Genomic DNA, 26,680 nt, shown 5'->3' on the forward strand with positions numbered 1-26,680 from the left:
GCTCTCGGAAATATCCTTCAGACAAGAACAACTGTAGAGAAAGAGCCGCCGACAGCAAATCTGAAAACGTGTGTAATCATCGATGGCCAGGCACTTGTTCAAGCAATCGGCAAACCTGCAAATGCCCACAATTTTGGACAACTCGCAGACCGGTTCGTAGCCTCTGTCTTCAGTCACTTCAGTGACACTTGCTCCAGAGTTGACGTTGTGTTTGATAGGTATGAAGCACATACCATCAAGGACACCACTCGGATTTTACGGACCGGGAAAACCCGGCCAATACGTCGCAAAGTGGACAACAGGGATGTGCCATTACCCGTCAACTGGAGGCAATTTATTGACCTCCCAGAAAACAAGCAAGACCTGGAACACTTTTTGAGCATGGAGCTCATTCGTCAAGCAAGGTCGACTCAACCGAATCGTGAAGTCGTGACATCTGGCGGATTCCATGACCGAACGGCGGTTGAGTCATCCCGTGGAACGGACGTCAACTCCCTCAAATCAAACCACGATGAAGCTGATACCAGAATATTTTTACACGCCAAGTCTGTGACAGATCTTGGGTTTGAGCGTCTGATCATTTGTTCCAGGGACACAGACGTCCTTGTTCTCCTCGTTCACTTTGCCAGTGACTTATCTGGAGAGCTTTGGTTGCTTTGTTGGAGCGCACGCTGTAGACCTTGATCCAGCTCCCCGCCACAATCTTCCAGCATTCCATGCCCTCTCGGGCTGCGACACAGTCAGTCAATTTTGTGGCATTGGCAAAACAATAGCATGGAAAACGTTCATCAAGAACTGTCCCTTATTGGACAGGCTCGGACGCGGCACACTTACTGAAAGAACACTGACAGATGTAGAGAGCTTCATCTGCAGACTGTATTCAAACAATGATAACAACACAAACATCAATGACGTGCGTTTCAAAATGTTCCTCAAAGGTCACAAAGAACCAGAGAAGTTGCCACCAACCCGATCTTCTCTGAAGCTGCATATCAAGCGAGCACACCATCAGTGTACAATTTGGCTCTCTTCACTGATCGCACAACCAGATATATCTTCCCCGGTGGGAAATGGATGGAGCAAGGACGGTACAACTGGAAATATACTTCCTCATTTGATGAGTGATAAACCATTTCCAGAGGTTTACCTCAAGCTTACACAATGCCAGTGTAAGAATTGCGAATCTCACAGATGCAGTTGTCGTCTTAAGGAGCTAAGATGTACCGCTGGTTGTGGTTGCGCTGACGGAACGTGTCGGAATCCTTTGAACAGTGCCCAAGATGACTCGGACTACACCACCGAAGACTGATGTTAATATTATCCCAACACAGTTTTTTTTTGAAATCAAACGAACTTCATCAAAGTATGTCCGTACATTTGTACAAGCTCAATATAATGCATCAAGATGTAATTTTCTTAGATTTTCAGAGCATTTTTTCATGTTTGTCTCTCCATAGGGAAAGAAATAGATAAATTATCACTTAGATCGTTTGAGGAAGATGTGTGTATTATTATAATATGTCCAAATACAGCAAATTTCATTGTTATCCTGTATAAATACAAAGTTGTGTAATTTTATTACAATCCGGAGTTTTCGGAGTTTTCGATAATGGCGGCCACTTTGTTTTGGCTGTATAATATTTAAAAAGGCCAAATTTGATGGGCATCCACTTGAAATATGTTCACTATGAACCACTTTAACAGTCTGACATGGATGCCAGCTCCTAACATTCCGTACTCCCTAAAGTGATTTCTAGGCCCCTTTTCAGATTTTGCCTCTAGTCTATACACCGTTTATCTGTCTATAAAAATAACTCAAAAACTAAAACATATCATCCACCACGAGTTTACAACAAATAAATGTAAAGAGGCATAAAATGACTTAGGCCGCCGCTGGCATTATCTATTCTGACGATAACGCAAGTTAGGAATGTCGTACGGAGAGGATTTTAACACCATACGATATCTAATAAGCAGGCGGAAATTGTTACATAGGAAATCTGCACTTTGGTGGCCATCTTGGATTTCAAAATGGCCGCCAGTTATATTAATTATTCATTACTAGAGTTTGGAAAGACGTATGGAGCTGATTTTAACACCATACGATGTATATTCCTTAAGCAAGCGGAGGTATCATTGAACATGTCATGTTTTAGTCAAATAACACCGGTATGATCTTCCAAATTATACATTTTGCTAAACCGTTTATCTGTCTATAAAGATTTTCAGGCAATTTGGCCTGCATTATAATAGAGAACAACATATGCTATACAATATACAGTGCACACAAAGTTAATCATCAGAGTCGCCATCAGAGTCATTGGCATCCTGAGCCACGATAGCATCATCCTGCACCATGTTGGAGCATCCCTGCAGCTTACACACAACAGTGCACTTCAACCCATTCAGTATGCAGGAGCAATCTGACGGTCGACACGTCCTTCTGCATGTGCATGAGATGAGATTCAAGACGACATCTGGAGCTGGTAGACCCGCCATCCATCGGATTGTGAGCGAACCGCCATCATCGAGTTCCCAACCATGTCCTGCTGATGGTGTTGGGACGTCTGGTAGGTTTTCAAGGCTGCGTCGCCAGATAGCCGCCTGATAGTTGGCCCTAAGCGTATGCTGCATCAAGGAGTCTTCACAAGGCGGCAATTGTCCAGATTCGATCTGGCCCTTCTTTGCACAGAACATGTGATAACGGAGCGAATTAACACCGACGATCTTCGTGTTCTTGGCGTACAGCTGACACGTGAAGGCCTGAATGCTATTGAAGACGTCTGTTGGTACATTCCACGAAGATCCCAGATCTGTGAATGCTTGAAGATACAGCTCATTCGCTTGCACAAGCTTCAAAGCCTTTATCTTTCCTTGGCTAGCCAGAGCACTCACAGTGTCACACCCGCTCCATGCATGAAGCCCTGGCAATGCACTGCAAACTCCAGACCCCAATACCACAGCCAACTTTCCAACGTCGATCATTCTGACTCGAACCTTTGTTCCTCGTCTGATGAAGAGCTGACTATCGATGGTTCTGCTGAGATGAAGACTGATGATCAGAACGTCGGTGTCATCTGCCACTAAGATGATCGTCTTGTAGTGGGTAGCGGCGTGCTTTGCGTGGAGAAACATACGCGTGTCTGCTTCCTCGTGGCTACATTCGAGTGCTTGCACCAACTTCCACCTATCGCGGGTCAGTACCAGACATTTTTCACCACAGGTGACATACAGTGTTCTGTTGCCTAGCTTTTCGCGATTTGTTTCATGTTTCCACGACTCCGCCAGAAACACAACCAGTTTCTCCTTTGTCTGGCTGCAAGCAAGGAGACGCCGCCAGTTCATGATTTGTGTGCGGGTCTGAACTCGCTGAAACTGATGCCTTCATTTGAACCGCGGTTCACACGCTCAGCTGCTTTGATGGATTCTTCTGTGTATGTGTCAAAGACAACATCGATGCGCTCACTGCCTTGACCAGCGTGAAGCGCTGCAGCAAGGATGCGGTCAGATAGTTCTTCGAACGTGTCGTTCTCGCCATGCATCTTTTGTATGAGAGCCATCGCATCAATTATTGTTGCACTTCGCTTGTCAACGTTCTCGGCTGGTTCCACAAGACCTTCCATGTGTTTCGCAAGTGCAGCTTTGTTCGTTTTTTTCATTGACCCATCAACGTTTGCCAAAGACCATGGTAACGGCCCTAGTGGGTGACAAAGGACAAGTTGCATGTCGAGGTTCCTTGGCTTGGCGATGAGTATCATGGTGGCAAACAGTTGTCTGTCAGCTCTCAGGACGATCTCCTTGTTTGTGCCCTTCACAACTTTCTGCTTGATCTTACCAAAGGTCTTCAAGTTTAGCTTGTTCAATGTGTCATGAAAGCCTGTTCCCTCTTCAAGACGTTTCTGGAAGCTTTGATACGCCGCTTCCCCCTTTTGCAGGGTGTTGAGTAGGTCATTAGAAACGTCCTCCCTCGCAGCCGCTCCGGTAGATATACTGAGAAGACATGACGGATCATCGGCGAATGGATTGGTCCAGTCATTTTCCAGTAGATCACAGATAGCTGTGACGCCAGACTCATCACGTTTGATGCGAGAAGTAGACAAGTCAGGGTGCTTGGCGTGAGATGTGTCGCTGCCATTCACAAGGATAGTTTCTCGTAGTTGCCTCAGTGCAGTAGCCCGATTTTCTGCAGTTAGATAGTATCGTGACACAGCCCCTTGTCGAAGACTAAAACCTCGTGTTCCTCCAGCTGTTTGCGTATCTTTGTTTACTGTTTCTTCTGTTGTCTGATCAACAGCGATTCTGGCAAATGGATTCCCTGGTCTAAGCTGTACGGAGAAGTAGCCTTGATTGAAATGCCTGTACAACTCGGGGCATGTTTCGTGGAGTTGCGTCATCTGTGCATATTACACTGGTAGATATCTAGCATAGTTCACCTTGTTCATTGCGAAACACCAAGGGATCACTCTTCTGACACAAGCCAAGTGAAGCATCCAGTCGCCTTCTCTATCCGCACGAATCAACCCCAGCAGGGTCTCTACCATATCAATATACATCATCCAGAAGCGAGCCAGGTCTCCATGTTTGGTTCGCAGAAAATGTAGGTATTTCGCGAACATGTCAAAGCTCTGTACACATGAATCATCATCGAGAGCAGCAGCGAGAGTCTCGTGGCAAACATCCTCCTTGATGCTGCGAATTTTGAGGTCAGTGCTTCGAATCTGGGGTTCCTTGTCAGGATGATTGCTTTCTATCCACACCTGGAAGCCCTTCCAAATGATGCGCATTAGTGCCTCGTACATCAACTTGTGGAGTCGCACAGCACGGTTGTATTGCTTGCCTTCCAGAACCCTGTTGATGGAACCTTCAGCGATTACTCCTGACTCAACAGCTACATCCCGAAGGCCTGCATCTCCAAACATTTTCCCAATGCTCGACATGAAGTTACAGATGGTATGGAAGTTCCCCATCATGAGCACGATTCTTCCATATCGATCGACATCTTTCCATGCTATTTCGGTCGCCTTAGCAAATAGTGCCTGGTCTAGCACCACCGGTATACGCTCAAGCTGAAGTGATGACATGATGTTCAGAGCTTCTCTGAGGATTTCTTGCACTGTTGCCATATCTGTGGCAGGCGCGCTTATAGTCGGCAGGTAGCCAACTACATCTTCCGTCACCTGAACACGATCTCTAGTCATGATGTTGAAACCAGTCCACGAACTGATTGTCTGGTCGCATGGTTCCAGCATGCGAGTCATAATCCATACGTGATTTCAGCGCTGCGCAAGGGATGTTGCGCCTGCAAGAGTGTCAGAAAGATCTGCAGGCTTGATTGCAGGTGGGCCCTCCCGTTTCCCACCGCTGTATATTGGAACTAAATCGCTGGATGACGGGATAGATCGCTTCTTATCTGCTTTGGATACTGCCAATGGAGGTTGGGGCGGCAAACACGACTGCGACTTCGGTTGGACGATGATACCGTTGACGCGATGCGATGTTCCGCCACCACTCAGCGATTCCTCTAGCCTGTCGATGTTATCGAATGCTAATACAGTCGGGACCGAAGGGTGCACATGTGACGGAAGTGGTACTGTATCTTTCTCCACACTTGCTAATTTGTCTATGCATAGCGCTGTCTCGATTTCTTCCAGAACTGTGTACGAACATCCGTGCCCGAGTCGATTCAATATTCTGATGACCTCTGTATTACCGGTGAGCGTTTTCATGACCCACGGAAGTAGGACATGCTTCGATGTTCTGATGGTACCCCGGTGTACAGCATTGATGATATCTTGAGCCATCGACCATACCAGTGTGTCGGCACGCGCAGAGCTACCCCCACTCCCGCAAATCAAAGTATGCAGAAATACACGAAGAGAATCTGGTATCTTCACGTAATCTGAAGTGAGTTCTGCTGGCTGAGGCGGCCAACGTTCATTGTAATGAGCATCTTTGATCTGAGGTCGCAGTGAAGTAGCTGCACGCACAATGTTACTTTCACCGTCCGTTCGTTCAAATGCTTTCACTTCTGCTTTCAGGTTTACGCACTCTGCAGCAATCTCTCGCTTTGTCAGATTATCGGGCATCAAGTATACACGGTGTTTCACATTGAAGAAGATGAGCGATTCTCCAAACTCTCTTTGTAATGTGCGCTGCAGATTCTTCTTGATGGAGTCACGAACATCAACTGAAAATGTATCTGAAGACAGGATATCTGTTGCAACATCAACTATTGGAACAATCCTCGGGTTCAAGAACAAGTCAGTGCGAATGAAATTGAATATACATCGTATCATTTCTTTTTTCTCGATATTATCTTCAATGTCAGTTTCTACTTGAGGTTTTTGGGGCCGTGTGTAGTTTCTATAGCAGGAGAAGTGGTCGTGAGCCTCAGCTGCAACCATATCTCGTGTAGTCAATGCCAAAACTCTCTCATCATTGCGAGCTGTCGCAGCATCTCTTATTGTCTTATCTGCTCGAAGTTCAACAGCCAAGACAACTGTTTCACGGGTACGACTGCCTTTTATGAATTTTGAAGCACGCTGGCAAAAAATGCATTTATCATCGTAGACCGTTGAAGTTGATCCTGTCTCTTCCCGTGATGATCGCCGTCGCACCGCATCGCCAGTATCAACTGAAGAACTTCTAGCTGCATTGGTCAAAGTAGCTAGGTGGTTTTTGTGAGTGAAGTCTGATCTACAAGCCCTATGGTATAATATTGGAATATTAGGAAGTTCAACTGCGCCTTCTTGGACTAGCTTTAGAATTGGATAAAAGTTTCTAACTGCGGCTGCGTCACACAATGTCTTCCAAGAACTGTTGCCCGCTGCCTTGCTTAGTTCAGAGAGTGGCGACTTCTTGCTGCACAGGATGCACGTTCCAGACTCAGGTTCAATCTTCGCCCGTTTCGCCTCGACACCGGCCATCTCAGCTGAAAGAACAAAAAGACTGACGTTAGATTACTCCGATATCCGAAAAGCTCGCCAGCTTACATAGACATACTCATCCAAGTCAGTGAACATGTTAGATGGCGCCATCTAACATGTTCACTTTTAATTCTTAAGCCAACCAAACCCCCCCCCCCCCCCCCCCTCAGAAATTAATCAGGTCACCGCAACAAATCTCAGACTGAGATATAGAATATAGAATATAGATATAGAATAGACTGACGTCACTTTCGGCACTGGGTTCTGTGGGTTGATTATCGGCGGGAAATTCCAACTGACATAGTTTCGGTTTGTGGAAAGTGCATGCCTTTTCATATATTTTTTGTGTACACTCGTGGTGGATGATATGTTTTAGTTTTTGAGTTATTTTTATAGACAGATAAACGGTGTAGCACAATGCATAATTTGGAAAATCATACCAGTGTTGTTTCACTAAAAAAAGTACAAGTCTAATAATAAAATATTGAAAAATATATGATTTTTTTTCGATAATTGATTTTTATAATAATTAATCTAAAACAAAATGCTTCATATTATTTTTTATTTAGACGGTACACATCGGACGTATATTTAGTCGTCAACCGCACATCGATAGCTAGTATAGAAGTCCAGATACACGTGCAACAATGTACCCCACCAAATGGGCATTTTCGAGCTGGGTGGTTTCAAAGATGGCGTCCATCCGGGCACTAAGCTACCGTTCTCAGATGTCCATCACACCTTTCCTGACACTTGAGACATTGGTCTAATGGAAAATCATAATGAGAATTACTCCCCCCGCCGGAGCATTCACTTCAAAAAATGGCCGGTTGGCTCAAGGACTACATGGAGTGTACTTACTTTTTCACGTGACTGTATATACAGGGTGAGTCAAAAGTAGCGCCCGATTTCTGTTTATATATATATATATATATATTGTTACGGAACCCAACGTCGGCCTCGGATCCCTTCTTGAGGGGGAATTAGTCCCCTCGTTTGTGACTGACCGATGTGGTCCCTGAAGCTGCACAAGCTCCCTCCAGAGGCAGGTGAGCAGCTTCGTTCACGACCGCGGATAAGATGTTAATTTGCCGAGCGGATGGCGCCGCAGCACGAACCGTTAACAAAGACTAACCCGATTCTCAGACGTTGGCCAAATCGTGCCACAGGTGTGCAATGATGGAAACCTCTAAAGCGACCGAAAGAGCATGAAGAAGAAAAAGACAAAGTCGGGAATAACAGGATTTATTACTATTTACACACAACTAAAGCAGAAAAGAAATGGAATATGATTTACAAGGCAATGGAAGGAACAGGAGACATAGTGCAATGATTAGCTGATATTAAACAGTCTTACTTATAAACCCCAAGACAACATGAAAGACGGACAAACGGGCACACTTACACGGGGGAAATGGCCGATTGGATTGAATGCCAGCAGGACGGGGCACGGTCCAGGGAGGTCGCTTCGAGAAGGTGTCAGGGCCGGTGGCGTGATGCTGGTTTTTCTCTCGCGTTGATTCCGCAGTCAGCAGGGCCCAAGACGACACGAGGCGGCGCAAGCTCCAGCGCAAGGGGGCAGCACGGTGAGGCAGTCCGCGCACGTAACCATTCGTGTCCGCTTCTCTCCCAAAAATTGTCCTATAAAACCCCGCGCTTGCCCTTTTATGACGTGCTTTTGGGATCAACCCGCGTGCGTTGGATCCGCCCCTCGGTGAGCTCGCCTCAGCCGTGATTGGTGCGAGGGCTCACCGATCCCGCCCCTCTTGATGAGGCGTTGGCAAAGCCACGCCTTGTTCCTCGCGCTTGGCTGACTCCTCCCCCTTCGATGACGAGGTGGAGACACGCCTTTCTTCTCCGAGGTTACCTCGTGCGTAATGGAGTCAAATGCAGCAAACCTGGCAAACCTGGCACTGGGAAGATGCCATGGGGCGTCGGAGGGACCTGTCTTATTTAATTGACGCAACGCAATGAACTAGTGGACCACAGAGCCTTATACTAACATGTATTAAGGACATAACTACGAGGGGAACTTAAGATTTGCTACGTGTATGTGATGAATTAACTAAGGGCGACCTCTGATCTTTATACTAGAGTTACAGCATTCAAAAGGGGAAAATGTACACCAAATTACCCACACAATTCCCATATCCCCAACAATATATATATATATATATATATATATATATATATATATATATATATATATATATATATATATATATATAATAACCACCTTTAGAGGCCATTTTTCCCCGCAAAGCGGGGGTTGGCCTTTTTCGGGAACCGTGGTTGTTGTTGTTTTTCGGTCCCCTTTTTGAAGCAATATTTTACGGCCGGATGCCCTTCCTGACGCCAACCCTTTTTGCCGCCTTTAACGACAAACGGGGAATTACCAGTGAACTGGTACTCAATTAGCCGACCTCGGAAGGATGACAGGCTGAGTCAACCCCCCTGGCGTTAATTCAGCAATCGACCGGGATTCGAACCCAGGATCCTAAGCCGGCACCCTAGCCGCTAGCCCAACACCAGGTGTGTGTGTGTATATATATATATGTGTGTGTATATATATATGTGTGTGTATATATATATATATATATATATATATATATATGTGTGTGTATGTATGTATGTATGTATGTATGTATGTATGTATGTATGTATGTATATATTGTTGCGAATATGGAATTTGGCCTCCATATCCGCTTGTAAATATTCCCCTATTTTCTCCGATACTCCCCAACTCTCCCTTACCCCATTCCCTAGTCCCATTGTCTGTAAACAACACCCATTAGAGCCGATCTTCCCCTTCATCCCCCCATTAAATGTCGTGCCCAGGTCCCCCGCACCACACGTAGACAATTATAGGACATCTTGCTAGTTATTCTTAATCTATGTCAGTTAAGGACTTGTTTCCATTAATTATGACTCTTCGTTGCACCAGAATGTGATTATATGGCACCTGTTAGGAAGTTTAGGACCTCCCCATACCTCTCCGCATCTCTTCCCCATGAAGAAGCGCCAACTACAACAACAACAACAAAAGAGGGGGGCGGCGCGGTGACGGCATGGGGAGTGGGCGTCCTCCTTCCGGCTCGGTTAGCCGCCATTGACCACGCGCTCCACGGGGTTACCACGAAGGGGCTCCCTGTCGGCCCCTCGTCAAGGGCGGAGCCGGTAACCCCCGCACCCAATGAGAAGCCATGGGCCGATGCCATCTGGGGCGGCGCTAACGAGCCGAGGGCGTGTCACTCCCCGCCGGATATACGCGGCCCCGCGCCGGACGTGACGTCAGATGCGCCCCGAGCTTGGAAGGACAAGACGCCACCCTCCCGAGCGCTGAGCGACCTCCCCGGCATCTCCACCAAAGTCGCGACCCACGAGCGCTGAGCGACCTCCCCGCATCTGCTGGACACCACCGTACGTGATTCTGTCCCTGAGCCAGGTGCACCTGAGCCATCGACTGCCGCTTTCCTTGCCATCAAATCCCGTGTGAGTCAGCGTTGTCCCGTTTATCTGTGGTCTGTCTAGGGTTAATATAAGAGTGTGTCTAAGTGCCTGTCTTCCTATGCTGTCCCTCTTGTAGTTGTAATCTAACCTTTTTCCGTACGAATATACTTGAGAACTGAACCCCTGGTGTCGTATTGTGTCATTATAACCCAGCCGGGTGTCTTCTCTTTCCTATTGAGCCAGCATAGCGCGGCTCGTCAACGTCGAGTATAGTCGGGTAATTTGTGGTAATTTGTGCGGACACGACGGCCATTCCGCTCGGCCCACTTTAACATCAAAGTCGTATCTGTAACAATTGGTGTCGGGAGTGAGATTCGAGGCCCGACCAAATTTGGAAAAAAAAAAAAACGAATAGAGGAAAAAAAAAATTTGGTCAAAATTTGGAGCGGCCGAAATTTGTATTTGTTTTACGAAACTCGAATTTTGCAAGTCGCGCTATGGCGGATCAAGACAGCTGGGGTCCGGTAAAGGAGAGTGAGGTAGGGTCGATCCAGGACCAAAATGAGGGACAGGAGGAGAGCGAAGCAGTGAGGGCGGCAGGTTCGCAAAATAGCGCCGTCACGCACGAAGAAGCGGGCGCGCAAAATGGCGCCTCGCTGGTCACCGCGCCCGCGACCGTAGCAGCGCCGCCGATGGATTGGGGCCTATTTATGGAACAAATAAAGGCGCTCATGGTCCAGACAAGTGAAGACCTGAGGAATGACTTGGGAAACCAAATGGGGGTAATGGGAAACCAAATGGGGGTAATGAGGGACGAAGCGAGGGCTCAGAGTGAGCAAATGGGGGTAATGAGGGACGAAGCGAGGGGTACCAGTGAGGGGTTAGACAATAATTTTGAGGAGTTAGACAAGAAATTTGGGAAGATAGACAATAATTTTGAGGGGTTAGACAACGGGATAAAAGAAGTGAAAAATGGGTTAATGGGGGTAGAAAATAGAATGGCTGCCCAGGAGAATCAGATAGAGGGAGTGAAAAATGGGTTAGAGGGGTTAGAAAACAGTATGGAAGGCAAATTGAGGGACATGAGGGACCAAGCGGAAAGGGAAGTTAAACAAATGGAGCAGCAGATAGAGGGGGTCAGAATGGGGGTAGAAACCAAACTGGATGCTCACAGGGAGGAAATGGAGCAGATGAGGGTGGCATCTGGGCAGGAGATGCAAGTGATGGGAGAGGAGATCAGAAGAGGAGTGAGTGAGGAGGTCGGAGGAGTGCGCGAGGAGGTGAGGCACTGTAAGGAGCGCATGGAGAAAGAGGTGAGAAAGGGGACTGTAAAATTGCAAGGTGGTATAGAGGAGTTGACGCTGGGAGTAGAACAACTGACAGTGGGACAAAAGGAGTTGGGGGACCAGGTAAAGAAGAACACAGCGGTAATAGAGGGTTTAAAATCGACACAGAAGGAGATGAAAAAGGACGTAGGGGTAATTAAAAAAGAGTGTCAGACGGTACATGAGGACCTGACGAGGAAAATGGACAAGGTGGTAGAGGTAATGGAGGTTAAAGAGCGGGAGGTGCGGGAGCACATAGAAAAAAATAAAGTGGAGTTAGAGGAAGAACTTAAAGGGGCGCACGAAGAGATGAAGGAGATGAAGCAAAAATTAGAAGAAGTGGAAGAAGGGGTGAGCGAAATTAAAAAGCGACGGAGAGAGGATAAGAAAGAGATAAAAGAGGAGGTAAAAGAATTGGTCCAGAGTCTGTGTTCGGATCGTGATGATGTGCTCATTAACCGGATGAGGGATTCGCAGGTGATGGAGGAGAAGCGAAGAGAAAGAGGACCCGGTGTAAGTGGTGACCAATATGGTCGTGCGTATGATGCGCCAGGTGATTTAATAAGCTTGGGGGTCGAGATAGACCCGGATGTTCGTGAGAGGCCAAGAGTGAGGTGTATGGCTGGTCCGGAGGGTATGGAACGAGAGGTGCGAGGTGTGGGTGAGCAAGGTTGTGGTGGTGGTGGTATGGAATGGGTAGCGGGTTGCGGAGGTGTGACCCATGCATCGACACCAACAGGGGTAGTTGTTGGAGGGACCGGGGAGGCACGAGAGCCCCTTGGGGGTAGTGTACTGTGGGGGCCCGGCCGGTTCGGCCCCGCGCTGACCCCGCAAGGGGCGACGCACGGGGTCCGGCAGGCGGGCAACGACTCACATACGAGGTGGTCCCACAAGGTCCCACTCGCGCCGTATGACGGCAAGAGTGATCTACGCGCGTACCTGGCGCAGTTCGACTGTGTGTGTAAGGGCAACGGTTGGGGTGAGGACGAAGGTGGAGTACACCTGGTGGCCGCATTGCGCGGCGCGGCGGCGGAGGTGCTGACGGCATTACCAGCGGGTGCTCTCACCCTGCCAGCCCTCCGCGACGCCCTAATTAATCGATTCGGCATAGAACAGCAGAGCGAGCTTGTTAAAGCTCAGCTCGCGCTGCGAAAACGCAAGCCCCAGGAAGCCATCGGGGAACTTGCCCACGACATTCGCCGCGCAGTGGGGATCGCACATGCTAGCATGGCAGCGGATTCCCGGGAAAGCCTGGCGCTGGACCATTTTATCCAGGCCCTCCCGGATATTGAGCTCCGGCAACAGCTCGCCATGTGGCGCCCGCAGACTCTGAGCCAGGCGGCTGACGCTGCGGCCCGTTGGGAAGCAGCGAGGCCCCTGGCCCGAGGGGGCGAGCGTCTCGCAATGGCGGTCCGCCAGGTGGGACCCCCGATGGAGGGCGGACCCCTTAGGGGACCCGCCCCCGACGTGGGTCCTGACCTGGCGGGCATGGTCCGGAGGCTGGTGGACCAGCGCCTGGCGGGACCTGGACCATGGCAGGCGGCCACGGAGGTGGCCCGCGGTGGACCACGAGCGGGTAATCCAATTCGGACCTACAGGGGGGGGAATTTGGAATTCCGGAGGCAAGCACCTTATCAGGTGAGGTGCTATACCTGCAACCGCCTGGGTCACCTGGCGCGGCACTGTCGAAACGCGCGCCGGGATGATCCCCGGCAGTTGAGGTCCTCAACTCCGCCCAGGGGGGAGCGGGTTAGCCGACCCCAGACACCCCCCCGCCAGACCCCGGGAAACTAGAAGGTGTCGGGCACGTAGGGCGGTGTTCGGCAGCAGAGGATGGAGGAGAGCCCTCATTGACGCGACAGGTCATTTATTGTGGCCAAATTGGAACCGGTAGCCTGACAATTAGATGCAAAATTGCCGGCGTGGGGGTAGACGCCGTAGTGGACACAGGAGCTAGCGCCACGATCATCAGCCCTGTGGTCCTTGATTCGAGCGCAGGTGGCTGGGATAAGATCCAGCGCCTGCAAAATTATAGTTTGCAGCTTGCTACCGGGGTAACGGCCCCGATCATAGGGCGTGGTTCTGTGACCCTCAAGTTAGGGTCGGTAAGGAGGGAGATAGATGTTTGGGTGGCGGAGGTGTGCGACCCATGTTTAATAGGGTTGGACCTGTTGACTGCCAGCGGTTGTAAAATCGACTTGTGCCGGGGGATCCTGCAGGTGGGAGTAGAAGAGCTGCCGTTAGGGGGAGTGAGCACGGCCGAGAGAGCGGAGCTGGAGGCTTCCGAGGCCGTGACCATCCCCCCAAGGGCCGAGGCGATAGTGCCGGCCCGGTGGGCAGCTCGCCCAACATGGCAGGAGTCCTGCGGCCTGGTCGAACCGGTGGCAGCGCAGTCCATACCGGGTTTAATCGTGGGCCGCACCCTTGTAAAAACGGACGGACCGGTAGTGGCCGTCCGAGTAGTAAATGTGAGTACAGAACCACGCACTATAGTAAGGGGCACGAGGGTAGCTGGCTGCACCCCAGTTGAGGAAGTCGCGACAGTGAGGGGCGAGAACGTCCAGCCGAGCCGACCCCGGGGGGAGCCTTCAATAACAAGTAGGAATTGGCCCGATCCCATTTGCGAGATGGTAAATCGTAGTAGCGTAGAGTTGGGAGGTACCCAGAGGGAGGCCTTACACAAACTGGTTGGGTCCCATTTGGACCTCTTCTCCCTGTCCACCGAGGATATTGGACGTACGGGCCTGGTGAAACATCAGATCCACACCGGTGAGGCCCGGCCTATTCGTCAGGCCGCCCGACGGCTCCCTTGGAGCAAGAGGGCGGAAGCTGACGAGCAGGTTGCAAAAATGCTCGACGCAGGTGTGATCGAGCCCTCGGGAAGTCCTTGGATGTCACCTGTTGTGCTGGTCAAAAAGAAGGATGGGACCACGCGGTTCTGCGTGGACTATCGCCAGCTAAACAACGTGACACTCAAGGACTCATATCCCCTGCCAAGGATTGATGACACCCTCGATGCCGTTGCGGGCTCAAATTGGTTCACAACTTTGGACCTCAAGAGTGGGTATTGGCAGGTGGAGATGGATAGGGCAGGGAAGGAGAAAACGGCATTTTCCACAGGTAAGGGACTGTATCAGTTTACTGTGATGCCGTTTGGTTTGTGTAACGCCCCCGCCACCTTTGAGAGATTGATGGAGCATGTACTAGGCGGCATGCCATGGCAATCATGCCTGGTGTACCTGGATGACGTCCTGGTACATGCCCAAACGTTCCCCCAGGCACTAGCTAATTTGGACCAGGTGTTCGGGTGCCTCAGACAGGCAGGGTTGAAGCTGAACCCGAGTAAGTGCACTTTGTTTGCAAGAGAGGTGGCCTATCTAGGTCACGTGATTGGCCGCGAGGGGGTAAAAACAGACCCAGACAAAATTAAAGCGGTAGAGGAGTGGCCCGCACCACGTACCATCAAAGAGGTGCGGGGATTTTTGGGACTCTGCTCCTACTACCGGCGCTTTGTGGCGAAATTTGCGGAGTTGGCCCGTCCCCTCCACCGGCTTACTGAGAAGGGGACGCGATTTAATTGGACACGGGAGTGCCACGAGGCCTTCCAAAAATTGAAGGGGTGTCTAACATCCGCACCCCTTCTAGCTTACCCCACTAGTGACGGGACATTTACCCTGGACACGGATGCGAGCCAGGAAGGATTGGGCGCAGTTTTGTCTCAGACACAGGAGGGCGTGGAGAGAGTGATTGGTTATTATAGTCGGGCCTTAAGTAGGCCCGAGAGAAATTATTGCGTCACTCGCAAAGAGTTATTGGCTATGCTGGCTGCCATGAACCATTTCCACCCGTACTTGTACGGGCGGAAATTTTTGGTTAGAACTGACCATTCCTCCTTGCAATGGCTCCTTCGGTTCAAGGAACCGGAGGGCCAAATTGCAAGGTGGTTGGAAAAGTTGCAGCAGTACGATTTTGATGTGGCCCATAGGGCCGGGAAGGCCCATGGTAATGCGGACGCACTCTCTCGGCGTCCTTGTCTGGGGGAAAACTGTAAATTTTGTGCGAGACACGAGGAGAGGGAGCAATTGGGCGATTCCGCCCCGATTCTCGTCGTCCGGGCAACCCGGGTGAGAGGGCCAATTTTGCCACTAACCGCGGACGAGGAATTTGGAGAGTTGGCTTGGAGCACGGCCCAGCAGGAGGATCCTGTTCTGGGGCCGGTGTTCCAATGGGTCAAATTGGGGCAAAGACCAAAGGGGGAAGAGGTCACCCCCCTCGGGGCACAAACAAAGGCATATTGGGCTCAGTGGCAGACCCTGGAATTGAAAGGCAACATCTTGTATCGCAAGTGGGTGGAGGTTCCCTCTGATCGAACTTCCTGGCTGGTGATAGTCCCTGACAAGTTCAAGAACGTCATATTGCAACAGGTGCATGGTACCCGCTCCGGCGGCCATTTGGGCAGGACAAAGACAATATCTCGGGTCCGCCGGAGGTTCTATTGGGTGAATATGGGGCGCGACATACAGGACTGGTGTCGGAGATGCGACGCCTGTTCTGCCAAAAAGGGACCAGCACGGAGGATGAGGGCCCCCCTTCAATTACATCAGGTGGGGGCCCCCCTTGAGCGGGTGGCTATGGATATTCTAGGACCGCTGCCCCGCACCCGCCAAGGTAATAAGTATATCCTCGTTGTGATGGACTACTTCACCAAGTGGCCGGAGGCCTACGCCCTCCCCAACCAAGAAGCAGGGGTGGTAGCGCAGGCCTTCGTGGAAGGATTTGTGTGCCGGCATGGGATTCCACAGGAGTTGCACACCGACCAGGGACGAAATTTTGAGAGCAAATTACTAAAAGATGTGTGCAGTCTCCTGTCAATTCGAAAAACCAGGACAACGCCTTTAAGACCTCAATCTGACGGGATGGTGGAAAGATTCAACCGAACTTTAATCCAACAACTGGCACTGTTCACCACCACCCGTCAGGATGACTGGGACGAACATCTCCCTTATTTGCTTATGGCCTACCGGACCAGCCAGCACGGGGCCACCGCATGCAGTCCAGCGTTGCTTATGTATGGGCGGGAGTTACGGGCTCCCGCCGACTTGCTATGCGGTCCCGTGCCAGACACAGTGGTTAACCCGCCGAGGGAGGGGTACGCACGTCACCTAGAGGAAGGCATGGAGCTAGTCCATGCCTTCGCCCGCCGCCAACTCCATCTGGCGGGGGAAAAGATGAAGCGCAGGTACGACGACCGGAGCCAGGGGAGTCAATACGCTCCGGGGACGAAGATTTGGTTCTTTAATCCCCGGAGGCGGAAGGGAAGGTGCCCAAAACTCACCTCCCCCTGGCAAGGCCCAGGAGTCGTCCTGTCGCAAATCTGTGACGTGGTCTTTAAGATCAAAATGGGGCCACGAGCCCTCCCTCGGATCGTCCACGCCGACCGGATAAGACCTTACACCGGCGAGCAGGCGCCCCCGTGGATTGCCTCGGCTTTAGATGCCGAGGCGGGACCCAGTACCTCTGAATAAGTGGGGCAAAGGAGCAATAGCTTATGGGGTGTATGGCAGTGAAAACTAGCCCGGGTGGGTTAGGTTATATTGTAGGGATCTAGAAGAGATTGACATTAGGTGACGTTAAGTTTAGTTAGTGACTGATACCTGTAGTGGGGACGCAGGTAGATTAGTGTGGATGATAATGACGTGGGAGCGCAATAGTTTAAAGGGACGACTGGGAAGCGCAAGTGTCAGAAGGGAGTAGTTAGCTGAGATGATGCCGTGTGGTTGAGAGTTGAACAGGTGTGATTGCACAGGTGTGCAACTGGACAGGTGTGTGGAGCAGTGTGTGAGGAGTGAGTGTTGTGGATCAGCGCGAATGCGCTTGGGGAGAGAAGGGTGCAGGTGGCACCAGGTGTGAGAGCACAGGTGTGCAGGTACAGGTGTGTGGAGAGAGTTGGAGTAAGTGGTACGGAGTGGTGTGCATGGTGCGAAGGTGTGGATGGGGGAAGAGTGGACCCCTTTCACGAGTACCCGGGGCGGGTAGTGTAAGTGTTAGGTAGAGGGTATAGGTAAATTGTGGTTGGATATTGGCATTTGTGGTGCGGTTGCAGAATGGTATTGTGGATGGGTGCATTAGTGTCGTGGAAATGGCTGGGCGTGTAGCCTGTTAGTGTGTGTAGTTGGTTGGGCACTCCACCACTGTGAGGATGTCGGCCAGGTGAGGCCGCAGGTGGGCTCTGGGAGCCGGTAGTTGTGAGTGGGTGCCTGAGGATCCCGGGTGTGGATCGGGCAGCCCAGTGCCAGAGAGGGCACCGAGTGGGGAGAGCGCCAGAGGGCCCTCCCCAGGTAGTTAGGTTAGGGAAAGGAGCAGGTAAGCTCGGAGGCAACTGCAGTGGTGGAGGTGTGCAGGTGGGTAGACCCACTGGGAGAGGTACACGTCGCAGCCCAGAAATTGTACGAGGGCACCGGGAGATGAATCGGGGGAGTGAGACCCCAAATTGAAAAGCACCACAGTTTGGCCAATGGGAATTGGTTTTTAGAACCCATAGTGTAAGAGGGCCAATGGTTTGGCCGGAGAAAGACCCCGGGTAGTGTAAAGTTGTTAAAGTCATTTAGGAAATAGTTAGGATTGATGAACCTGTCGCACCATACGCAGCCACTTACCTGTGGTGATGATGATGACTCCACACCTGTGTTTTCTTTGTTTGTGTTGCAGAAATGAGAATTGCTGTTGGATTTGTGAGACGCATCACGACGTGGATGAGACATTGGGGTGATTCCATCTCTCCCTCCCTAGGAGGGACTGATGATGAATTGGTGATGGCAAATTTTGATGTTGAGTTGAAAATGGCAAATTTTGATGAGAGTTGAAAATGGCAAATTTGATTGGTTAGGAGGGAGAGAAGACGAATTTGGTATATGGGAGGAACGGGGAAGACAGTAGGGATGTTTGTGGATTTGTAAAGTAGATGTTTATGGGTAGTGTTGTGTTTTGTTGATACAGTAAGGGGTAAGGGAGGGGCCATGTAGGTTACCTGGTGGGGGGGGCGTACGGTAGGAACGTACCTGTCTCACCTGGTTCCCATGTGCCCCCAGTGTGCATCACCTTGCATTGCGTGCACTTTTGCGCCCTTACCACCTTGCTCACTTGTCTTGTTTTTGTCTCCCACCTCCGAGGATCTGGCTTTGGGGTAGAGAGAGAGGAGAGAGAGGTGCTGGCGACGCAGTTGTGGGCCTGCACTTTCGCTGCTTGCTGCCGGGATCGATACACCATATGGACCGCAATGTTTGTGGCCACCCACGATGGACCGCAGTTCGTTTGCGGCCAAGCACCACCCGGGGATGGACCTATGGGTCAACGTGGCACCTATGCCATACAGGTGAACCACTTTTAAGTAACACCAAGTGCACCACAAGAAGAGCAAGAGACACCTGCAGGGTTAGGGGTTGTCGAATTTATTTTTATTCCAATGAACAATGGTGACTGCACCGATTGGTGGTGGGGTGGTGCTTTTGATGCGCGGGAAGGGTGCTCTGCACGTTATTAAAGGCCGTCGGCCACAGAGCACTCGTGGGTTGGTGTATCGATGTTGGCAAGCGCGCTCTCTCTATGCATAACATCTGCATGTGTTCCTCCAAAGACAGGTCCTGGATCGTAGTGTAGATATCAGCGTAGTCTTGTAAATAATGCTCCCTACCGGCTGTATGTTTAGTTTGAGAATTCTTTCCGGATTCGGTTATCCTGTGGGTGTGTTTCTGAGAGGAGAAGGGTGCAACGTCGCAGGGGGACATATTTACTCATTTGTGAATATCTATAAAACTGTCGCACTCAGGGTAGAGTTAATAGTAGAGGGAACTACATTGCGTGCCACACTAAAGTAGGTAAAGATTTATCGGGTCGGGACGCCCCGAGGGTAGAGAAGGGTGCAATGTTGCGAATATGGAATTTGGCCTCCATATCCGCTTGTAAATATTCCCCTATTTTCTCCGATACTCCCCAACTCTCCCTTACCCCATTCCCTAGTCCCATTGTCTGTAAACAACACCCATTAGAGCCGATCTTCCCCTTCATCCCCCCATTAAATGTCGTGCCCAGGTCCCCCGCACCACACGTAGACAATTATAGGACATCTTGCTAGTTATTCTTAATCTATGTCAGTTAAGGACTTGTTTCCATTAATTATGACTCTTCGTTGCACCAGAATGTGATTATATGGCACCTGTTAGGAAGTTTAGGACCTCCCCATACCTCTCCGCATCTCTTCCCCATGAAGAAGCGCCAACTACAACAACAACAACAAAAGAGGGGGGCGGCGCGGTGACGGCATGGGGAGTGGGCGTCCTCCTTCCGGCTCGGTTAGCCGCCATTGACCACGCGCTCCACGGGGTTACCACGAAGGGGCTCCCTGTCGGCCCCTCGTCAAGGGCGGAGCCGGTAACCCCCGCACCCAATGAGAAGCCATGGGCCGATGCCATCTGGGGCGGCGCTAACGAGCCGAGGGCGTGTCACTCCCCGCCGGATATACGCGGCCCCGCGCCGGACGTGACGTCAGATGCGCCCCGAGCTTGGAAGGACAAGACGCCACCCTCCCGAGCGCTGAGCGACCTCCCCGGCATCTCCACCAAAGTCGCGACCCACGAGCGCTGAGCGACCTCCCCGCATCTGCTGGACACCACCGTACGTGATTCTGTCCCTGAGCCAGGTGCACCTGAGCCATCGACTGCCGCTTTCCTTGCCATCAAATCCCGTGTGAGTCAGCGTTGTCCCGTTTATCTGTGGTCTGTCTAGGGTTAATATAAGAGTGTGTCTAAGTGCCTGTCTTCCTATGCTGTCCCTCTTGTAGTTGTAATCTAACCTTTTTCCGTACGAATATACTTGAGAACTGAACCCCTGGTGTCGTATTGTGTCATTATAACCCAGCCGGGTGTCTTCTCTTTCCTATTGAGCCAGCATAGCGCGGCTCGTCAACGTCGAGTATAGTCGGGTAATTTGTGGTAATTTGTGCGGACACGACGGCCATTCCGCTCGGCCCACTTTAACATCAAAGTCGTATCTGTAACAATATATATATATATATATATATTAGGGTGGTCCTCAAATGTACACCAAAAAATAAAATTGGACTTTTTTCAGGTGCTTGTTGCTAAAATTGTTCCTTATTGTGAAAAAATGAAATGTGCCAAAGATGGTTTCTATACGACTTTATTTACTACTGTCACACATGGGTTGAAAATTACAATGTTTCAGTATCGACACACAAAATTGTTTTTAATAAACTAACACTCAGATGTAATCCCAAATCAGTACGAATGTATGACAATCATCATAAAGACAGAGTAAGAGTCCTCCAGACCATTGATTCCTCATTAATAAGTTCTGTGGTAAATTATTTCCTCCTTATCTTCTTTGCGTCGGGGAACTGATGGCGATGCCACTCAACAACTTGCAACAGGTACTGGCGCTGCTGTTCATCCTTTGTCAAGACTTGATTGGAGTCCTGTATTAATGCTACACCACGTTCTGCAAAGTCGTTGACAGTGGCAATACCGCGCAAGACTTGCTGTGATGACTGAAATGATGGGTCATCGGCCCACTCACCAGGGTCCTTTTCTCAGAAGTCAGTATTGACTTTGAATGCAGTGAAAATTCGCAGTGAGGCAGAAGTAACAAAATCTGCAACAGTCTTGGCAGCGATGGCTTCTTTTGCTGTAAGATCCACATGTACCTGTGGTTGAGGATTCTCTTGGCATTCTTCTTTAAGAGCAGCTATAGTCCGTGGGCTGAGTAGGGTTTACATGCACCCCCCGCCCCCACAACTTAACTTCCCGGGTATGTCCATGTACCCCCCACCCTAGGAGTTAGGAAATATCATGTTAACAGAAAAAAAACTCATTCCCAAGGTACCTCCCACGCATATTTTGATGTTACCCCCCCCTGTGTCAGTGATTTCCGAAAATTAGGGGTAGGCGAAATTCAAATGGCCATAACTTTTTACCTCGTCATCCTATGGTTGCATATGACCCCTCAAAATGTTTGTCCTGGGACACTCTTTCCAATGATGTGTTATATGCAAATGAGGTCACCAGAGGTCAAACTATGAGGGAATGAGTTTTTTTTCTGTTAACATGGTTTTTCCTAACCCCTAGGGTGGGGGGTACATGGACATACCCGGGAAGTTAAGTTGTGGGGGGGGTGCATGTAAACCCTACTCAGCCCACGGACTACTACTATCATTCGCTTGACATCAAACTCAACACTATCGTCAAACAGAGCAAGTCCTGCCATTTCTTCGCTGAGGTACCACAAGTGATTGGAAAGCTTTTTGCTGGTGGCTTCGGCAATCACTGAATCAGGATAGAAAATGAGTGCTTTTAAGAGAGCTAGGTCTCCAGCGGGAGCACCAATGGCAGATGGAGCGCTGAACCAGGCTTTGGTATACACTGCTCCAACAAATGCTGTAAAACGCTTTATGCCAGTGAGTTCCTTTGGGGTCAGTCGAAACTGATCACGGAACAAGTAGATCTTGATTCCATAAATCACACGGGCCATCCATCTTGCCCGATGCATGGCTCCTGGCTGCAGGAAGCTGAATCCTCTCGGAGGACGCTCACCAAACATAATAATAGTCAACTCAAGAAGTTCACGGTAGTCATCTCGTAGTTGGCCCGATTCCAGTTTCTGGAAGCAGAATGAAAGACATCTTCTTTGCAACTTAAAAATACACCTGAAACTACAGAGTCCAGGTCATCAGGCATCATTGGCTTAAGCTTGCTTTGGTCAATGGAATTCCAATTTGACTGGAAACGCTTGAAGACGGCCATCTCAGGTCCTTTTGATGGACCAAGAAATGGTTTGAATGCTGCCATTGCTGCCTCTACCACTAGTTCCAGAATGTGATGCTGGCATGCAAAATGTAATAGTGGTCGTCCAAGCTTTTGCTGCAAAATAGTGCATGCACCAAGTGCTGAACCAGTGTTGCTGGCTGTCGTGTCAAAGCTCATACCTGCCACCATGTCTTGCAAATGCCATTCTTCGAGGCATTGCATAACAGCAGCAGCTGTTGCTAGTCCAGTTCCTGCTGGCAGCTTTGGCATACCCAGAAGCTTTCCAGTTCCTTGTGGGTCACTGACAATGACAGGAAGGCGATCAACTTTTTTAGTCCCATCGTCTGGAAGGAGCTTGCCATCCCAATGAACCACCAGACTTGTGTTTGGAGCATAGGATGCCTGGATGTCACCTGCAATTGTCTTCCGTTGGATCCGCCTGGATTTCCTGATCGATGTGCGGTTGATGGCCAACTCTGAAGGGTCGTGTCCCAGAGCAGAGGCTGCTGCTGACAAGATGTGAACAGCTGATCGATCGCTAACCTTGGTGCGGTCGAGAGCTGCTGTTAGGTCCGGTGTAACAATGTTACTTGCACGCTTTCGGCTCTGCCTCTTTGAAGCAGATAGAACAGCAGAGTCGTCATGATCACTGGCTTCAGCACTGCTGTCTGTTGATGATGCTAGCTCAAGAGTCTCCTCTCGAGCTGCTTGCTTCTCTTTTTCATGCTGCTCTCTTTCAGTCAACACCTTGTCGCGTTGATGTGTCCGCTCCTCTTTTCCTGCTAGCACCTTGTCAACACCAACCATAAAGCCCCGTCGACCTGGCTCCCATTGTGCCTTAAGGAATTCACGGTCCTCTGGTATTTTGATCAGATCAAGGACATCAACATGAGCAATGTCAAATAAGTCACGTAGACCGGTTTGAAACTGCTCTTCTTTCTTTATCTGAGGACAGATCGCCGGTTCTTTCCTTTCAGGATGGATCTGTATTGTTCTACTTTTCTCTCTAGTTTTGCAATGATATTCCGCTCATCTGCAGTGGGGATCCGTGCTTTCTCCCAGATTCATAATGTCTCACGAACAACAGTTGTTGCGGCACTGCTTATGTCCAATTTCTCAGCATGATGTAGCTTAATGTATCACTGCAGCATCTCTTGTACCAGATGTACCAGATTCTTGTACCAAGATGGGAGCCGAGTTTCTGGTAGTTTTTCAATATGGCAGCCTATCAGCCACACATGGTTCTTTTTTCTGGTTGCTCTTCTTGAAGTACTTGCACTCGCCATCATACCTGAAACAAACCGAAATAATTTCTGTTTCGGGACTGATTAGCAGATTAGCAGGGGCCATGTGACAGTGGTAAAAGTTTTCAAAATGAAATGAAATTTTACCCAATTTGTTTTCTCTACAGGTGTAATAAAAAAATGGAAAAGCACTTTCGAAAAGTTAATGTTTACATTTGAGGACCACCCTAATATATATATATATATATATATATATATATATATATATATATATATATATATATATATACTGTATATACTGTATATGTATATATTTTTTTCTGTCAGTTGATTGTTTGTTTGCCATTTGTATTACAGTGTACAAGAAGGTAGAAATAAATGAATGACGTTTATCTAACCATTTATTCAGGGGAAAATTCGCCAGAACAGAAACAGAACAGAAAGGCGAAAAAACATAAATCGGGCGCTACTTTTGACTCACCCTGTATATAGAGAGCCTGGTGTTGGCTTAGCGGTTAGGGTGCTGGCTTGAGATCCTAGGATCCTGAGTTCGAATCCCGGTCGATCGTTGGAATTAACACCAGGTGTGGCTGACTCAGCCTGTCATCCTTCCGAGGTCGGCAAATTGAGTACCAGCTTGCTGGGATGAATGAGCCATTCGGGTATCCTACGTCGGAGTGGTGACCCATCCAGGATTGTGCTCAATAGTTAAGAAACTGCTTCGGCAGCCCACGCATGGTCACAGTGCAAAAGGAATGGTCATATATATATATATATATATATATATATATATATATATATATATATATATATATATATATGTATATATATATATATGTATATATATGTATATATGTATGTATGTATATATATATATATGTATATATATATATATATATATATATATATATATATATATATATATATATATATATATATATCAAAATCAAATGAATCCATCTTGAGTTCTCCAACCTTTAATGAGCAAAACAAATAACTTCCCCGACGTTTCGATCAGCATCACGGACAACCGTGCATCCACTGACCTTCTGAAGAGTAAAGAAAAATAACTCTACATCCCTGTTATATCAAGAAAAATAAACCAGAAACCAAACTCGTGCCATTCAAATTTAAACCATATATCAAACCAAATCTGTTAAACCAAATGAAACCACATATGTCTGTTCATCCATTGTCTTTCTCAAATGCACGTAATCGCTGCTTTTGAGACTGATCAGTGATCACAATAGAGTAATCGTAAATAGACATGTGCTCGCATGTTGGTGCAGTCTGTCACATGCAAATGGAGTAGTGTGTTATGTCAAATAAATACTTGAACAAAGGTCCACAATAGGTGGAAGTCATTTGGTCCATTCGGCCTGTGCTTCATCCACATCCCATCAATTCAATGTAACAGTCTATTGTTAATTGCGATACTAACCCGATGTTTACTATTTACCAATTTTCACTCGGTGAAGGGCGAGATGGGAAAAGGGGGTGAAGAAGGAATAGTGGGAGGTCTCAGTTTGGTCTCAGGTCTTCACTTCTGATGTGTGATCTGAGATGTATTCAGTATAACCATGGTCTTGAAATGTCAGGGTGGCCTCATTGGCTTTTTTCGGGGTTTTTTTTTTTTCGGATTTTTTTTTTTTTTTTTTTTTGGATGCCACCTTGTCTGTGTTTACCTTCCCCACATGCTTTTCCGTGCCCTTGCATCTGTGCTACCAGCGATTATTACAGTTCCACTTGATATATGTGGCCATTATTTGTTCATGTCGTCCCTTTTCTCCTGCCCGTTGCGTACTCTGTCATGGTAGCGCACGTTGAAAACGAGGAGGGTTTCTCACAATCTTTGGAAAAATATGGAGGCTGCTTTATGGAGCGGGAAGAACCGCTCATCGCCACGGCTTTCATCAATTTTTCGGTGTGTGTCAAGGAACTGTCGGCGCTACTCAAGAACCTGGTGTGTGACAAATTGTTTTCGCAGCACACTCGTTTTCATGCAGTATCATTTCTTTCTTTGATCCTTTAAGATGTTATTCAGATGTTTCGATGTATCGTAATGATTTTTAACCAGTTTATCAACGTAAATTGGTCGACAATATCTCGTACACCTTTTGCAAAAAAGAAAAACAAAAAACAGAAGAAGCATGGAACCTGTATAATGGGTACAAATACTAATGAAATCCCCACAATGTTAACAAAAAGCCTTTGTTATAAATGGAGGGATCGAGACAGTTTAATAATACTAGAACGACGCTCAGTAGAGAGCATACCGCCGCCTGGTTGGCCATAATCACTCAATGGTGAAGAATCATTAAAAAAAATTCCACAAGTTGGATCCGGATCTTCACCAAAATTGAATCGATTCTTCCTTGTCATACACACAACCTGTCCAACAATTTTCGTCCAAATCCATCCATAACTTTTTGAGATATCCTGCTATGTATAGTTTTTGGCCTATCTCCCAATGGTGAAGAATCACTTAAAACATTCTAGTAGCCGGATCCGAATCCGGATCTTTACCAAAATCTAAACATTTCGTCTTTGTCACATACGCTACATCTCTGCCAAATTTCGTCCGAATCCGTCCACAACTTTTTGAGATATTTTGTTCACAAACGGACAGACAGACAGACAGACAGACAGGGGTGAAAATATAACCTCCATCCACCTTTGGTTGCAGAGGTAATAAACTAATCTAGTTAGATGTCAAAGTCGTGTATATATCTTCATTGAGGGCTAATGTATGCATACCCGCGTTCTTCGTAGTTTTGGTGACCCGCGCTTACTTGTAGAACTGGTCACATCTTTGTTTGCAATTATCCACCAGTTTGAGACATTTTATTTCCTTGCTGGAATTTTGACCCATTCGTCTCCACGAGTTATTTTCACGGCTGCATGTTCTTTGAATACCT

The 26,680-nt window shown here is 48.6% G+C and overlaps 1 protein-coding gene across 4 annotated transcripts in view; it reads left to right on the forward strand.

Annotated features, from left to right (window-relative positions):
• The window catches only part of LOC137438919 (arf-GAP with SH3 domain, ANK repeat and PH domain-containing protein 1), a 201,654-nt gene that overhangs the window by 95,610 nt on the left and 79,364 nt on the right, over positions 1–26,680 (forward strand). For all 4 annotated transcript variants that reach the window (XM_068134393.2, XM_078767435.1, XM_078767434.1 and 1 more), the window contains exon 3: positions 25,580–25,725. In XM_068134393.2, the coding sequence (XP_067990494.1) occupies positions 25,580–25,725 (146 nt within the window). The remainder of the gene's footprint in view (positions 1–25,579; positions 25,726–26,680) is intronic.

The sequence above is a fragment of the Myxine glutinosa genome, chromosome 13 (assembly GCF_964187855.1).
Source record: "Myxine glutinosa chromosome 13, kmMyxGlut1.1, whole genome shotgun sequence".
NCBI classification, from domain to species: Eukaryota; Metazoa; Chordata; class Myxini; order Myxiniformes; family Myxinidae; genus Myxine; species Myxine glutinosa.